Source organism: Acromyrmex echinatior, chromosome 19, assembly GCF_024713525.1.
Source record: "Acromyrmex echinatior isolate Ae372 chromosome 19, ASM2471352v2, whole genome shotgun sequence".
Classification (NCBI taxonomy): domain Eukaryota; kingdom Metazoa; phylum Arthropoda; class Insecta; order Hymenoptera; family Formicidae; genus Acromyrmex; species Acromyrmex echinatior.
In genome coordinates this window covers 4342376-4359434 of record NC_141870.1, presented here as the reverse complement: position 1 = coordinate 4359434, position 17059 = coordinate 4342376, and the positions used below count along the sequence as shown (strand labels likewise).

Genomic DNA, 17059 nt, shown 5'->3' with positions numbered 1-17059 from the left:
GCGAGCGTATAGACGGAAAAGAGATATATCGAAATGTGGAAAGGATATGTATGTGATCGTGATTCCCATTGTTCCTTGGCTTTTTCTTGATACGTCGAAGATTCGCTAAAAAATTAAAAATGAGAAAAAGGCTATGCAGGTTAATATAATGAGCATGAAGAAACGAATTACCGGCAGAAGTTTTTCGCAACTCATACCTGATGAAAGGGTATTACGAAGCGAAAGGAGTTTTGCCGCTGGCCCCGAGGGCAAATTCATTTCTAGTACGCGCAAAGTTGGTGCCGCGAGAGCAAAAAGGGAATAGGAAAAATCAAGAAAATGGGAAGTGTATACGGCGACGAGTTGGAAAATCGAGAAACAAGAGGTCCGAAGCGGAAGTTCGAAAATTTTTCATTTCGTGCTCGGTGTTCGCGTTGTCCTTTGCCTCTATGAAAGTGTACTTCTGCTTGATTGCAGGAGAAACTGATTTATAAAGGCGCATCTGAGGCACCGAAGAAACTGCGACCATTCGGTAACCTGCTTGCGAGTTTGCGAGTAATATACGATGGAGGGACACGTTGCCTCGCAAGAAAGCCTTGTAATTAATTTCTCGTTGAAGCGAAGTGGGAGCTTGAAAGACGATACTCGCGCTTAACACCACTTTCAATGTAGCCTGTAAATATATCGGTGCATAATGTAATTTGCCAGCTTGTCGATAACGCTACAATGTGTATATACTATTTATATACTTCTATGCAAGAATCGCTCGTATACACGATAATCAATTTTAGATAGCTTTAAACAAGGAAATATAACTTCACGCCTTTAGAATATCAAAGAATACTTAGGCAATAAAAATACCGTGCAGAAAAAAATCTTTATACAATTTAAGTGAACATCCCTAATAGTGTTACAAATAAAATTTCTATTATCTCATATATTTTCGATTTATATCAAAAGTTTGATTTCACAAATCACTTGCCTCACGTCTTTCTGTACATCACGAAGAAAGATATGTCACTTTTATTTCTTAAAGATTTAAAAATTTTAAGAGATTATCAGCAAAGCCCTGCTCACGAATCTTGCATAATCTCCTATTTGTTGCCGGATGAAGGCAGCTTGTTAAACTGAAATTTCGGTACGGTCTTATACCGAATTCATCGTCGCAATAAACTCCGCGTCGCAGGGGGGCAAATGCCCGTCCGTCCCTAGTTGAGAGGGCTGGATAGAAGGCGGACGCGACGAGTTAGGGATAGATATTCCTGGGAAAGAGACACGGCAAGGAAGTTACGTATACACGTAGTGGCCCGGTGCTAAATGCATATTTAATACTATCATTTTAAGACGAAACGCAAGAGCGGCCGTTTATATTTCAGATGTCGACGAAATTGTTTGCTAGTGTGCGAACGCGCCGTCGAGGCTCGCACGTGCTGGCTTGTATCGGCCACGTGCACCTGCGTGTACGTGCACATTGAAATGTCAAGTGTCCCTTCCACACATCCAGGATTCTTTCAATCAAGACTGTATCGTCGGAGGCTGCCGTATCTCATTCACGATTTTACAGCTGTGTAAATCTCATGGTGGGTTTCTTAATACTTTAATACCATCGAGTGAAACCACGCTTGATTCATTGATCTCAGATCAATCTTCCACCGCCGGGCGATTTTCGTGCAATAGCTCTATAGATATCGGATTGGTATCGTTTCGAGTATAGGCGATCGTGTCGGCGAGACGTTGAATCCCCACTCGTTCCCGATTGGACGTTGCTTTATTGGACGTAGCGGTGGTTTATAGATTCCGATTTTCTCGGCAAGCTCCGCGTTTGACTTTTACTCCATTTACGATCCTTCTCGCGCACCCTTCACTCGTGGATGCTTCCTGCTCTTCCTCCAATCGCTTCCTGTTTCTCCCATCGAACTGCCACATGCTTTATTCACGGCGCGGCCGAACTCGTCCCGGCCAAGCATCCAATGTCGGAATTCGTTACGCGATCAACGATGGACGACTCCTTTTCTGCGATGGCACGATCAATATGCTCGTATTGCCGATCGTTCGGAAATCGATCGGACGATTCCATCTTATCGTAACATTGCAAAGTCAGTCTCTCTTTCTCCTCCGTTTTGCGCAAACCTGACAGCTTCGGCGAAGATGTAACGTGCAAAAAAAATAGATGAGCCTGAGCGAGACTAGTCTTATCGTTCAATGCACGTCCTCAAAGATGTTGATAAAGATACAAAAATTTCACGGGCGCACGTCGTGGAAGCGGAATTACCTGGTTTCCCGGTTATAGCTCAAAACTGCAAAGCGGTTAACGCTGCTGTATTTCCATCCGGCATGAATTTACTCGGAAAAGTTATTCTTTCTTTCGCTATGAAGGACTACTCGTGCAGCAAATATTTTATTTATTTTCTAAAACTGCGTAACTGAAATGCAATTTATATAATGTAATTTAAAATTTACACGGACAGGACGGTTTGATGAGATATCTAAAAGGCTAGCACAGATCTGAAAAAAATGTTGTTAGACCATTACAATAATTATGTAATATGTACGCAAAAAAACTAGTTGCTAGAAGACATTTATAATTTTTTGCGGCATTGCTCATCATACTTGAGATTCTTAGACGGAGAGAATTTTCTTTTAAAATTTACCCTGAAAATGTGGTAGTTGTGGTACAATACTATATTTTAAAGATTTTTATCACGCACGTCGAAAAAGTAATCAAACTTATTTTATGCTTTATTATAATTCTATTAATGAATGAGAGAGATTTACATTAAAATTCTTCGAAATACAATGTTGTCCCATGATTATATCCCATTATTATATTTTCAGGGTAAATTCTAAGAAAAAAAAAATTCTCTCCGTGCACATAATTATTTGATGGTCCATCAAAATTATTTTAATATCTGTATATTTATAGCTAAATTTTTAAATATAATATTTCAACGAAATCTTCTTTCCGTGTACAGAATGTTTGAGTAATAAAATTTATCAAGTAATAAATTCACTAAAAGTACGGTTCGTCTTAAACCATCACGAACACTCGAGATCGTAAATTTTGTCTTAAAAAATACGTTAATTACATCGACCCGTTGTGTCGGTCGTTCTTAAAATGCCAGGAGAGGGACGACGTATAACTCGTTTCGCATGTATTCTTCGGGCGTCGTGCAGGACCGTTCCTTTGTGGGATATGCGAGCTTTAAACCTCTCGGCCGTCTATTCTAGCCACGTACTATAACTCGCCTGGAACGCGTGCGGTCCCTCAGGGCGGACGCACGAAACGTTTCTTCCCCTTATGAAATTGTAACAGAGGCAGGATTAGCATGGGGCATTGTCTCCAGAGCGAAGGGTAGGTTCACGTTGTAGCGATGTTATCGAGATCTATCCGCCTCGACTCGCGTCTCGAATGTATTCGAATTTCCATTCTCACTTTCGCTTCCGAAAATATGTCAGTATTTTAAATGTACATCCTAAATCTTGAAAAACAACCTTCTTATTGTCCCTTACAGTGTTTTTCACAGCGTATTCAAATGTAACTAAATTCAATTACCAATGAAAATGTATGGAAAGCAAAACATGAACTCTGGATAAATATTCTGTCACACTTTTGGTAAATTCAAAGCAAGATTAATTATAAGATTAATTACTACAGAGCCTTTATATTACTATTTATATCATACATAATAATTACTTAGAATGTTTATTATGTCCGTCGCATATATTTACAAGTTTAATATTTAGACATAGTTATTTGACATTTTCCGTTTTCATCATCTTTCACCTCGATTTCGATTCTTTTCTCACATGTCCGTTCGATTTACGATATATATAACTAACGTCTTCGAGTCGATCTGACCCCATTCGGTGCTGTATCTCCCTCACAGCATTCGTATAGCGATCCCTTCCTGTTTCTAGCAGCCGGACGATCATCATGCATATATGTAAAATGCAAAATTGTATCATCTTATGCGCGGTATTCTTTCTTGCGTTTCCTTCACCTCGCGTCTACGTATCTCGCTTTTCAGTTTACCCCACGACAGCATCCCTCGCAGATCGAAATGCTCCAGGGACTTAAAAACAAGACAAAGGAACGAAAGAAGGGGACTACTGCGGCCTGCTTGGGCCCGCGTTAACGTTTTACGGCCACATATCGCTACGAAAATCAAAATTCCATACTCGTTAATTCTCAATGGAATCGAACGTTGGTGGTGGTAACAGACCGATCTCGCAATGTGATTTCATTGTAACCAAGCTGAATGGACCAAGCATTCACATCACGAAATAAAAAAATCAGACAACAGTAAAATTTACCAAAGAACAAATCTAGCAAAGTTCTCGACACGATAAATGTTTTCATATTTTATAACACGCACACCAATATGATTAATTGTTTAACGTAGACGAAATTGTATATACAGAAAATTTGTATTAACACATTTCATGTGTCCACTCAAATTGTTCTGTTAATTTTACACAAGTTAAATATAATAGGAAAAAACATAAATATTATGCAAATTAACAAAAAATATAATACTAACACAATGTGTAAGCAAACTATGGAAGCATATTTCTTCAGTAAAATTAACATTTATGATATATACAATAAAATCAACACGTATGTTTTATTCATTTATCTTAGAATTTACATTTTACATTGTGATTATATTATTTGTTCATTTACTCATAAATGTTATTTTGACAGAAAGAAATGTTGAATATCAATTTAACACAAAATATTCAAATAACATAAGTAATCACCCACTGCGCATTGACGTTTTCTCATCTCCAGTTCTTGTATGTCCACCATTAATCGCATGTTAAATTAACATTCGGATATGTTAAAAATTCGACACAAAATTATAATAAGGACTTGAGTGAATCGGTTTTTAACACAAATACAAAAATTTTTTACTGGGTAATGTAAGCATATAACAAATAAAATTATTTGTCCCTGGCGGGGATAAATAATTACCGATGGTCGAAATTATTTCATCGTTGCTTCATCATTTCTCCAAACTTTGAAGCTCATGTGGAACATAACTTTATCGCTATCGTTGACACATTTTCGCGCAAGTTACCCAGCGGAAACCCAGCATACGAAACATAAGTTACATTCATGCAAACTCTATATCGCTTCGCGGTGAACGCTCTGGAGTAACTTGAGTAGAACGGCTTGTCCGTGCCGAATAATTCGCGCGTGTACATCAATTCGCTCCGTGTATCTATTTAATGATCATGAGCGACCCAGCGAAACTCCCGGAGGCATGGAGTGAACTATAACGTCATGCTTCGACGTTTTCGCGTCTCCGGTTTCTGTGTATCCACTGACCGCATTGTCATCCACGTTAAAATTAGTTTCAGCGATACCACAATCGTCGCATCTGGCATGAAGATCAACGAGAAACGATGAGAGCGGATATCTATTCTTCTCTGTCTCTCCTATTCAAAGGGCGGTTTTTCATTCTCGCGACAGATGGTGGATTCAACGATACAAATATAATTACATTTTCGAATCGCCATTTCTCTCCCAATATTAGACCATGATTTCATTGTTTTTTTTATCTATGTTCAAAAAATGACTTTTTCTTTCTTTATTGAAGTTTCTATATATGTTAAACAAGCGGAATAAATCAATATTATAAACCCCTTAATAAAAAAAAGATTAATGTGTCTTTTTATGTAAGAATACTTATCATTTTACGTAAAAGTAATTGTCTTTTTATTTAAGAGTAATTATCTTTTTGATGTTAATATCTTTTTTAAGAAAAGTGCTCGCTACATAGAGCGATACTCAGAATTATCCAGTACAAGTTTATCTCCAATAAAATGTTCGCTGTATACATTAATCGCTCTAAGTGTTTTGTTATATCATTCGAGTATCCTTCACCTCTTTCACAAGGAAAGTCCGAGATAACCGTTTATTTTCTAGAACAGTAGAAATCGACACAGTAAAATCGTGATAACGCGTGGAAACTCCAACGTTGCACGAAGTATTCGAAGATACGAACTTCTTGCCGGAAGCTGTAGGTCGAGAGTGAGGGTGGGTCGAGGCAGGTGGAGCAGCACGGTGATTTTCCAATCGAGCCGGGGGGCGTTCGTTGTCTCTCCGAAGGGAACAAATCGACGAACAACGTCGACGATCGAATTTTGTCCCGGTGAGAGTCTACTGAAGAGTAGAATCATAGATAGCCACCGCCAGGTGGATGCGACTCGTCGCATCTTGTCGCAAACGGGGAGAGTTAAAAAACAATTTTCCCTCTCCAGCCGAGAGTCTGGCAGCTGACCGCCGTTCTCGGCATATCGGAGGCGAGATCTCGACAGAGCGAATTTGATTCATCTTCGATCTTTAACGATCAAGTTAAAGTTCATTTGTCAGTCATTAAAATTCACCTGCCAGCTTTCTTGTACATAAAAAAAAATATGTGCATAATATAAAAAAAGCTGCGTTTCAAAAGTATCTATGATAAAATGATGATTCTCAGTTTAAAAAAACAGTCTAAGAAAACAAAATATTCTGTAAATTCTCCTTGGTAGAAATTTCATATATTTTTTGAGCAACTACTAAACAGTTACATCAACTTCTGTCTAGTAACTGAGAAGGAAAACTATTTGGGATCTCAATCAGGTAACGCTTTGCTTACAGTTATTGTATACAAAAGTTGCGTAAAATTTGAATCCAGTTATTCAATAGAAACTCAACAAATAATTGATATTAAATTAATAAGCAAATCAACTGCTCATGAAATGCACAGAATAAAATTCTATCAAGTTCTTATCTATTTCCTACTATTAGTATTGGCACAACTAATAAGAATATAATAATATTAAATAGTAACTGGATAGGTGTCTAAAGAAAACTGTATACATTTCTACCAGAATTGTAATAGCTTCATAATTAACCCTCCATTGAGAATGTAAAATTTCTATCCGCAATCTGAATCTCCGCACTTCAGTGTAGATTATTCCACACTAAAAAAAATGCATGTAATTTTACATGGAAATTACATGTTTATGACTGGAAAATTACTTAAATATGATTGGAAATTTACTGGAAATTGTTCCAATCATATTTATGTAATTTCCATGTAAAATTATATGCATTTTTTTCAGTGCAGACTGTATAAAATAATTCTTACATACTTGTGAAAGTTCCAACAATGAATATTTATTATCATAGAAATTGAATTATATTTTACTTATTTTTCACAGAGAGAGAAAGAAAAATTAAAATTTATCGACCAGAATTCGAAATAAAAAAATTTACCTTTAAAAGCCAACATTGTCGGCGGAGGATTAAAATGTACTCGTAATTGTTTATGTCTCAGGCGTCATTCGTATGATACGCAAATGCACTTAGTGAATAGAATATATGAGCTTTCAAACCGAATCCCACCGACGAGGGAGACCGTGGAAAAATCATCGTACGATTCGTTTGCCTACAATGGATCGCTTAACCGGCAGATACGCGTCAGCTGTCCCGATGATGTCGGTGTCGTTTCGCTCGACTATGCGTGATTGACAGTTTTATGGGGACGAGCGGAGCCCATGCACTTTCCAGTTACGATCGGGGTCTGGTTTTATCATCCCCTCTTCCTTCAAACGGGGGCCAAACATTATGTGACATATGATGCTAATCGATACGCGGATGGCCGCGAGGGAAAAAAAGGGCGTAGTACGGTAGGCTAAGTTCTTTCTAATTAGCAAATGAATTCTTTATACGATATTTGAGAAACAATGAGTTCATGGTTTACGGTCTGTAGATAGCATTAAAATTGCGTTCTATTCATTTAGTTTTCTTTATTTCAATTCCAGAAACTATAACTATGAAGGCTACCGTCTTCACATTTTAAATACAGTTGAAACGTTTATCTTTAAATATATCAAAATTTATAACATTTTATTGAACGTATTATGTAATTAAAAATTATAAACCTTGTTAAAGTTTTACAAAGTTGTTTCTAAAAGCTTCATCATACTAAAACACAGCAGGTGATCACGTTTTCACATTTAAAGCTAAATGCGACTTTAATTATAGGTTTAATTCATCATTTCAAACACATGAACAGTAAACTCGATGTGAATGTAACGCATTAGATGACGCATGTTAAGCCAGTAGAGATCGGAATGTACAAAAATCTGGACAACTCACCTCGCAATTGGAATGACTGATGTTACTCAGATTTAGCCTGAAGATCTTGTCCCTGAAAGCAGAAGAGGAAAGTTTCGTGTTAACGTAACGGTCGAATTAAGCGTGGTCGCGATAGACGAAAGGGTCGAGGGGTAAATTTTCATTCCCTACGTCTACGAGATGCATTACTCTCCGTGACTCGACCCTACCTTATCTCGCCACGGTTATGTATGGTTGTGTAGCACCGCGGCATTTTGCTTACGGCTCTCCGACATGGCGAACGCCAGCAAACGGCACGGAATTTCTATGAGGATGGAAAAGGAGAGACCGGAGGGTAAAATAGAAGGAGTTTCCTCTTTTCTGACCGAGTTCTGCGCTGTCTTTTCTTTTTTGTTCGACGGTGACCGGAGTCACGTCGTTCTCGTACCGTTTGTTTTTATTAGGATTTTATTCTTCGGAAGAGATCGTCGTTCACATCCGAGACTGACGGATAAAATATAATAAGAATAGTCGATAAGTCGAAATAAAGATTACGTAATGCGTCGTTGAAGATTCTCATACTAAAATTAATGTGACAGCCACTAGTATTAATAATTTCGTATCGGTTGTCAAGGCAATTTCATTTTAATTTCACATTTCGACGTAAAAATGATGTCTCAGGTATTTTGATCAATATAACAGCCAGTCGATATGAATGCAGGAAAACTGTGACGATTTTCGTATAAATCTCTTTGCAACCAATGCGGTGGCAATCTGAGGTTCTGCGTTCGATCGTACGTAAAAGGTATATGCGGTGCTGGGCGCCACCGATCGTAAATCGAATTTACCCAGTTTTCAAATGTGTGTGTTTCGCAACATTAACGCCGGCGCGCCGCATAACTTTATCCCAATAGCCATTCATCATCGCCTTTCAATAGAAATACGCAGTCGGACGGAATGCGCTCGCGAAACGTGAAAAAAAGGAGGAGAAAAAGAAAAGAAGGAAGGAAGACCTATCCCTCAGCGGCTCTCCTTTTTCATTCATTCTATGCATCGCACCGTGAAAAAGTAAATACCGATGTGGAAAAACAAATCCGTACTTTGGAATCTACCCGCGTCGAACTTTCGTCTCGGCGAACTTTTAGAGGGTTCAGCAGGTGGAAAGGAAACGTAGAGAGAAAGTGGGAAGGAAGGAGTTAGGACCGAAGCGAGTATCGTCTACGTGCTGGCACGTCGCTCATGCTACCGAAAGAAAAAATTCGTAGGAAAGTAATTTGTGGGGAAAGCTCGGTGTAAAGGGTGGATTGCTGCAAAGTCATCGCTCAGTTCCTTTGAAATTCAATTGGTAAAACGTGCGTAATCAAACCGAGAAATTACTTCACCGCTGAAAATCGCAGAGGAAAAATTTCATTAAGATCTCATTGACACGCTTCCACGAGAAGTGGAACATTTTCTAAAAATAAAGAAAGTGTTACTTGAGAATCGGGGAAAGAATTCGGTTCAATTTAACATTTTACATCGCCTTAAGGGCTTTCCAGGGAAAGTTTAATTAAAATCTCGAGCAGTTTGCTGAGGTCGTACAGCAATTTCTTAAACTATTAAAGACGCCTTGTAGAGTACAGAAGAAATTTCAACAAATTTCATTGCTAATTATGCAAATAGGAACAAAGACTTAATTAAAGACTGGATCTAACATTTACGGCACTCCAAACAATGCCCATGTGTGATCATACAAATTGTCCATATTTTCATTTGAAATTGGTCGCAGTTTAAGATAACAGAAAGCATCGCTTTCATGTCTAGGATTTCACTTGTGTAATACGGACATTTTCATCGTGGGCGAGAAGGAGCCTGACGAATGCCGGGCGAAATCCGAAAAGCATCGTCTGAATTTGTGGTTGTGCGTGACAGACAGCTCTGACCCAGGATGCATTATCCAACGCGTCGAGATCTACTCCCTTGCATCTCTCTCTTCCTTGCTACTTTGGGGGAATACATGACAAGGGCCAGAGAAGTGGTGTTTGCAACAGTGCTATTTACCCCAACGCCTTGCCTTCGGGAAGGAGATGTATATCCGCGAGAAGAGATGGGTTTAACATAATAGAACGATTTTAATAATTCCCAGTATAAATCAACGAACGTATACACGTCGGAATAACGTTACATTTACGTTTCAATAAACCGCAATGCAGCTCTGACGATTTAATACATCACTTTTCATAAAATAATAGTGACGAAAAATAAACATGCGTATGTGAGCGGTAAGTAATAGAGCAATATGGAAAATAGATGGAAATACTACTGTTGAAATATGCGATTTAGCAAGAATTAGGTTTAACCTAATTCTCTTCCATACAATTTTATCAGCTGCAGTCGAACGAATAATCCGCTAAATCGATATACGACATCTGAAGTGTCAACGTTGAAAATGTTCGAGAGAGAGAGAGAGAGAGAGAGAGAAAGTTGAATTGCCATTGTCGGTTATACAAAGCCCGTGACCGTTTTCACCTCGCTAACATTCGCGATTGTAACTCACTTTTCTCACGCTATCTCGAGCTTTCCCTGGGTTGTTTCAGTGGACATTACGAAGGTGAAATCTCTCCCATTACGTTTTCCGGCAACGGTTATTGGGAACAATTAGGAGGAAAATCGATCGCGACTAGATGTGACGTGTTAATCTCCGGTCGCAGTTGCTTCCCGCATCGAATTGTCGTGTCGAATCACAATAGAAATCTGTCAAGGAAAACGACAGAATCGACCGTACGAGACGAAAATATGATCGACGAATTTTTATCTCGTTTCGCTAGACGTGCGGCAGACACAAGCCGCGGACAGGAATATAAGCGAGCTACATTTTTTTGTACTGCTCTCGCCAGCGGCCCCTCTGGCTTGATAATTGGAAGCGTTCAATTAGCGTGCCTTAATTGCGGAGCGAACCGCAACGCGGGTGCCGATTCTCAAACTACAATTAATGGCTATCACCTTTCTAATTAACGAGGAACGATGCTCGTGTATCGATCGTCGCGTGCGATAACAGAGGAAAAATGATATCGCGAAGAATAGATACAGCCGAAGGACACGAGAAAAGAATCCTGATCAAACGTGAGGTCGCGCAAGTGGATCGATAAAAGGTCAAATGTCTTAAAATCATTTAAAAATTATGTCTACGAGATCATAAAGCTTAAACATCCCTTACCGTTGAAGAAGGAATACCGAAACGATTTCCTTTTAGACTCTTATCGGAATTCTCTTCGATATTGTAGTTTTGTAGATAGATATCTTGTATGTATATACAAGACGATGCAAGCACGTGGAACGAAGCCAGGAAACAGGAAACGTTGAAGTCGAAGTAGCCGCTTTCCTTGGGAAATGCAATTTATCGTAACTGCGCTTTTTCTTTTGTCGCTCCATATGGCGGGCTCATCCCATCGTAAAGAGAGAGAAAGAAAGTGAGGCAGAGTTATTTCAAAAGCGGAAGCTTTTATGCGATTGTGATGCTTTATTTTTCAATCATACAGAAATATGATTTACATTATTTAATTTGATTTCTCTTTGTGTTTAAATTAATTGTTATTAATTGTTATTAATTTTTTTTTAATTTTTAATCTTTTTAAAAAAAAGGTACACTTTGTGTTTCAAGTATCGATATTAATTTTATAAAAAATGTCCTATATATATTTTTTTTTATATGTATATATGTAGAACACTTATATATATTTTATATATGTATGTATATGTATACATATTTATTTGTTCTCTCAAAGAGAGATTAAATTGTAACCATTTTGCTATCTGCGTACTGCAAGCAGTTGTAATGATTCCGAAACAGGGAAGTCAATTGAGCGTCTTGTCTCATTCATGACGAAAACATATTCGCATGTTCAAATTGTAAGAGAACTTCATAAGACGATCTGTGTTCCGCCTCACAAAGGGATTAAACAAGCATCCTGTCTGTCTCGAGATTTCTTCGTATCCGCGAGCATTGGTAGACTATATTCCCGTTACGTCTCCGTTACCGAGGCTTCGTAACATTTTACTGGCATTTACTAAATTAAGGGGAGGGAGGAAACACAAAAGAGAAAGGAGAACGGGGGAGAATGTTAACGGGGATGGTTGCTGAGGGTAGCGTCGTCAGAAGCGGCTGGGACCGAATCAAGAAATAATATCTCCGCTGAGATAATGATGCGACGTTTCCCTCCTACAATTTCTACCGGGTATACGATCGGCTCTTTAACTTTCGCCTCTGTCGAGTCACATTGAGAAAATAGTAACTCAATACTCGTACGAACAGCGAAGAGACAATCGATTTAACGGATTATTACTGCTACCTAGGAAACGGCGAGAAACTTTTCGTGGAACTTTTAATTACGGCTATAAGATACGTGAGAGATTTAAATCGAGATAGAAATTTGGAAATATTAATAGATTCGCGCAGCATTAAGTCATTGTTTATGATACACAATATACAATTCACAATATACAATTTCGAGTGCAATATCTAAGGTTGTTACGTTCAAACGATGAAATAACAAATTCATTAATTCTGATTTCTATTGACACGACGTTTTTCATTTCCTCAGCAACCATAATTGCCGAGATCGTCAGTTTCGATTTGTATTATATGTTTGCTTTTCTTGCCGTTTTCTTCCGCAGCTCAAAGGATCCGAGTAAATTGCCTTTCTGCAAAGTGAAACATTTAGAGCGAGAGGATTCTGATCATCTTCTATAAAGCAAGGCAGACAAGTAAATAAGCCCGCGGTTTTCATGAACAATAACAAAAGTAGTAAACAGAAATATGCATATAATCGTGAATTAAAACAGTTGAATATCATAAAATAAAAATGTTTTAAATATTTTCTCTCTCTCTCTCTCTCTCTCTATCCTCTATAAATAAGCGGGACGCCGCGAGTCATTCCATCATCTATGCAACGATAATTATTATCCCGAAAGCTGATATCACGTGTAACGGGTAATCCCTCAAAGTTCAGATTATCCGATTACTCGATGACATCGGAAAATTCAATCAAACGGCACGATCCCCGCGCTTCGCACACGTTGTAGAATTTTAATCACAGCAATCGTAAAAATCTGCAGCGTGGCACGTACATATGTATGTAACGCGGGCTCGGCGCACTGACGTAATACCTCTGTCCTCGGGCTTTGACGAGGGAACGTCGCAACTTTTCCCAGGGATTTTCATGGCGTGACATTTTATTACGAAGCTCGGAAAAAGTTCTACTTACATAGCTCCGACGTATAGGGCATCCCTCTTACTGTCCAGGTAGAGCGTCCTGTAGTACAGCATGCCGCAGCTGAATTCCCGCACGTGTTCTGAAAGCAAAAGTAAATAAGGGGATTAAATGTGCGACGTCGTAGCACCGGCGAAATTCATTTTCCGTGCTGCGGAAACGCGGCGAATCCGCTACCGTCGTCGCGGCCGCGTCGCGGCCGCGCCGCGCCGCGCGCTCAGTGGATCGTTAGATTTTCATTACGACTTTTATAATAACGGCCGGATAGAGTAAGGTGCCGCCCTACCGCCCTGCCGACCTCGCCGGTAATCCGGCTAAAGTCAACTCTGACTTATCTCTACCGTAAACTCGTCGGAATTACACGGCACGTAACGCGCGCGCTCGACATTTTCGTTCCATCGGCCAGCGCGGATTCGCTGAAATCCGCACCGCGGAAACATTGAAGATCAACTCGCGCGAGGAGCCGCATGTTAATATTAGCGAATGAAGCGCCCACGGAAAGAACTTTTGCAATTGTCTTCGTTGATGTGACTTCTCGTGCTTTCGAACAAATTCTGGAGTAAAGAAAGTATTTAACTCTTCTTAAGTTTCGCGAAGCTTTGTGAAAATTTAAGAAACGATTCGTCCCTTTAAGATTTCAGTAAAAAAAAAAAAAGAAAAAAGAAAAGAAAAGAAGAATATATCTTTTCATACATTTTTTACAACTTTTGAATTATTTAAGAATATCAAGTCAATTCGATTGTCACATTTGCACTAAAAGTGCGTAAAATTCACGGGCCAGCCGTTACCACATGAACGAGAAAGAACAGTCGACGGCTCTTGCCAACTCCTCCTCTTCCTCTCCTTCTTTTTATCTCATCGACACTGATCTGCTTAACATATGAAAGAAAGCAGCCCCTTTCTAAATATACTCGTTCCACTTCGAGCTAACAGAGCGCGAACAATACTATATTTTATACGGTATCAGGAGGGGCCGACGTGGAATGAAAGGGGTTCTTACTCTGGAACAGAGCTACTCTTCCTACGTATCTATCCCTTGTTCTCTCCCCCCCCCCTCTCTCCCCACTCTCTTCTGTCTTTTCCTGACCTCTCTCTTTCTTCTATATCTTCATGCGATATCTTCATGCGCTAACCAACCCACCGCATGTTCTCTTTCCTTCACGAACCCCCGCGATGCTGGGGATGAAGAAACTTGTGATCTTGCTTTATCTCCGCGGAACGACCGACGTTACGTTACGGTCCCTCTAATGTCGGACTTATTCAAAAACGATGTGCCACCCATAGGTCGTTAGATCGGCCTAGATAGACCACGACTAGACTGTGTGTCTCCTGAGAGACACACTTTTCCAAATTTATATTCACTCGCGAGCACGGCACATTCGCGTTTCCCATTTTTCGTCGATTTCATCCGAATATATTCGCGCTCGTTTCCCTCGAATGCATAGGTATTCCCGCGAGAGTTATTTCGATCTTATCGTCGTAATGAAGTTGTATCGTCCACCGCGTACAGAAGACGGCATCCGCACCTGCTGCTCGTTGTATCCGAGTTAATATAACTGTTGCATCCTGACGGTAGCTTCTATTTCTGACCCACGGATAAAATTGGCCGCGTCGCGACTCGCACGATTGTTAATGGGATAAACGTCGCCGCGTGGCGTAGGTTCTATTTATGCAGAGCCAGACTCGCCCTTTTAATACAACGTTATTTATTAAGCGTACAGAATATAAAGAGAAATATCTTCTGAATCTGCAGTAATAATATGTCTCGTGTCGTATTCACTTTTGTACGTTCATTCAGCAAAACTATTTCTGTAAGATATATATATATATATATATATATATATATATATATATATAGAATCAAGCTAGTCAACGCGTTATTTGTACGGTCATTTTCACAACATTTCGCTAAACGGTTGCAATTAGAACTTTCTGCGGCTTTACAGTTTCGCCATCTCGCATAATTATTCGATAATTGTTGCATTATTTTCGATTGCATCTCGTGCCAATATTTGCTTAATTAATTATATATGATACGTGCATAATATAAATAATTAATCGTTCAATATTGATGCGCTGGAGAAACGTATGGCGCCGTTACCGCCACCACTGAGTTCTCCGACAAATATTTACCATCGTGTAATTTACCGCCATTAAAAGACGTCCACGAGGCGTACGTGCGCAAACACACTGCCTACTTATCGTAAATTACTTGCAACGCATTCCCATAAGAACGTGCGCTGAAACTTCGAGGGACGATACAATCGCTAATCGAGGTTGTTAACGGTGCGTGATAACGCTCTAACGACCCTAGTCGCGGAAACCATCCATTTGAATTCGGTGGTTTCCGGCAACGGCCTAATACCTTTACAGTATTTCTTAATTAAGCACACCACAAGAGAGTATCTGCGACCTAGGATCGTTACAAATCTTGCTATCGAGGCCATTATATCTAATATAAAAAAGAAGGGCTTACGAAAACTGAGGGTCGAAACAGAAATCGTTGCATCACAAACATACAGACATATAAATTATTCTGTTTATTCAAGAGCCCTATTCTCCTAAATCACGCTTGTCCAATTTAAACTCCGGTGCCAGAACGCAAAGCCATCGAAAAAAAATACAATGTGAGTAAGATTTCAAGGACTGTAAAGTATTGATAAGTGTCACTCAGATGCGTATCCACACCTTACAGTCCCCGAAATCTCACATTAAATTTTTTTGCATCGATGGCTTTGCAAAACATTTTGGCTCTGGAGCTCAAATTCCACAGGCCTAAATGATTATTCGGATTACTTTTTATAGTTAGAGAAATGTGTGTGTGTGTGTGTGTGTGTGTGTGTGTGTGTGTGTGTGTGTGTGTGTGTAGAAACATATACACATGTCATTATCTTACGAAAATAAGAGCAGTTAGCTGATGAGTTGTTTATAACACTAAAACGAGAAGCTATAAATTACTTTGAGGATAAACATTGTTTTAATTTCTACGTTCATCTAAGATAAATTTGGAATATGCCGTTTCAAGCCAAGCTATCGTTAACACTGTTGATTTAAACCCTACCAACTTTATGGATCTCAATATGTACGAGAGGACGATTCGCTCTTTAAATCCTCTCTATATATTGTATGTCCACGTCATGCTCCAATTCCCTAGTCTTGTGTACACGTTTTTGCATCTAAATGCATTTCCCTCGAAAGCCTTTAATCGCTATTTGCAAAACATCCGGCTTCGGTCCAAGCAATAAATAATCCGACTTTCTGGAAAATTCATTTCCTATATCCTACAGTATAATTTTATCATGTATATCTCATCAATAGAGGAAAGGCCCCTATTATGAGATACCGAGTTTATTTTGAGTAAATGCTAGAAATCTATGAGCAGAATTAAATAAAATAATAGGTTATTTTGAATTTAATAAGCTTTAAGATAATGTTATGTAAAATTTAATATAAATTTTATTTTTATTATTAGGTGTTGGAATTAATTCGTAGCGTTTTTTAATGAAAGAATGTTATTTATTTCACATGAGCATTAAAAAATACATTAATGAAAGTACTTCCCATCACTTGTAAAACGCTACGAATTAATTCCAACACCTAATATAAATTAAAGAATGTAAAAAGTGAGCAAATCGCAAAAAATAGTGCTCCTAATATAAGATGTCTCGAGAAATCGATAATAAAACGCAAAGTACATCAGTATTGCAATTAAAAAACTTTA

The 17059-nt window shown here is 38.9% G+C and overlaps 1 protein-coding gene and 1 long non-coding RNA gene across 3 annotated transcripts in view; one reads left to right on the top strand and one right to left on the bottom strand.

The window, feature by feature from the left end:
* Positions 1–17059, bottom strand: part of Sema2a (Semaphorin 2a) — a 276914-nt gene that overhangs the window by 24114 nt on the left and 235741 nt on the right. For both annotated transcript variants that reach the window (XM_087415928.1, XM_011058835.2), the window contains 2 exons: positions 13333–13420; positions 8132–8183 (listed from right to left, as the gene is read on the bottom strand). In XM_087415928.1, coding sequence (XP_087272054.1) covers positions 8132–8183; positions 13333–13420 — 140 coding nt within the window. The remainder of the gene's footprint in view (positions 1–8131; positions 8184–13332; positions 13421–17059) is intronic.
* LOC147906651 (uncharacterized) overlaps positions 1–17059 on the top strand; it is a 332649-nt gene that overhangs the window by 116846 nt on the left and 198744 nt on the right. The gene's annotated exons all lie outside the window — the stretch shown is intronic.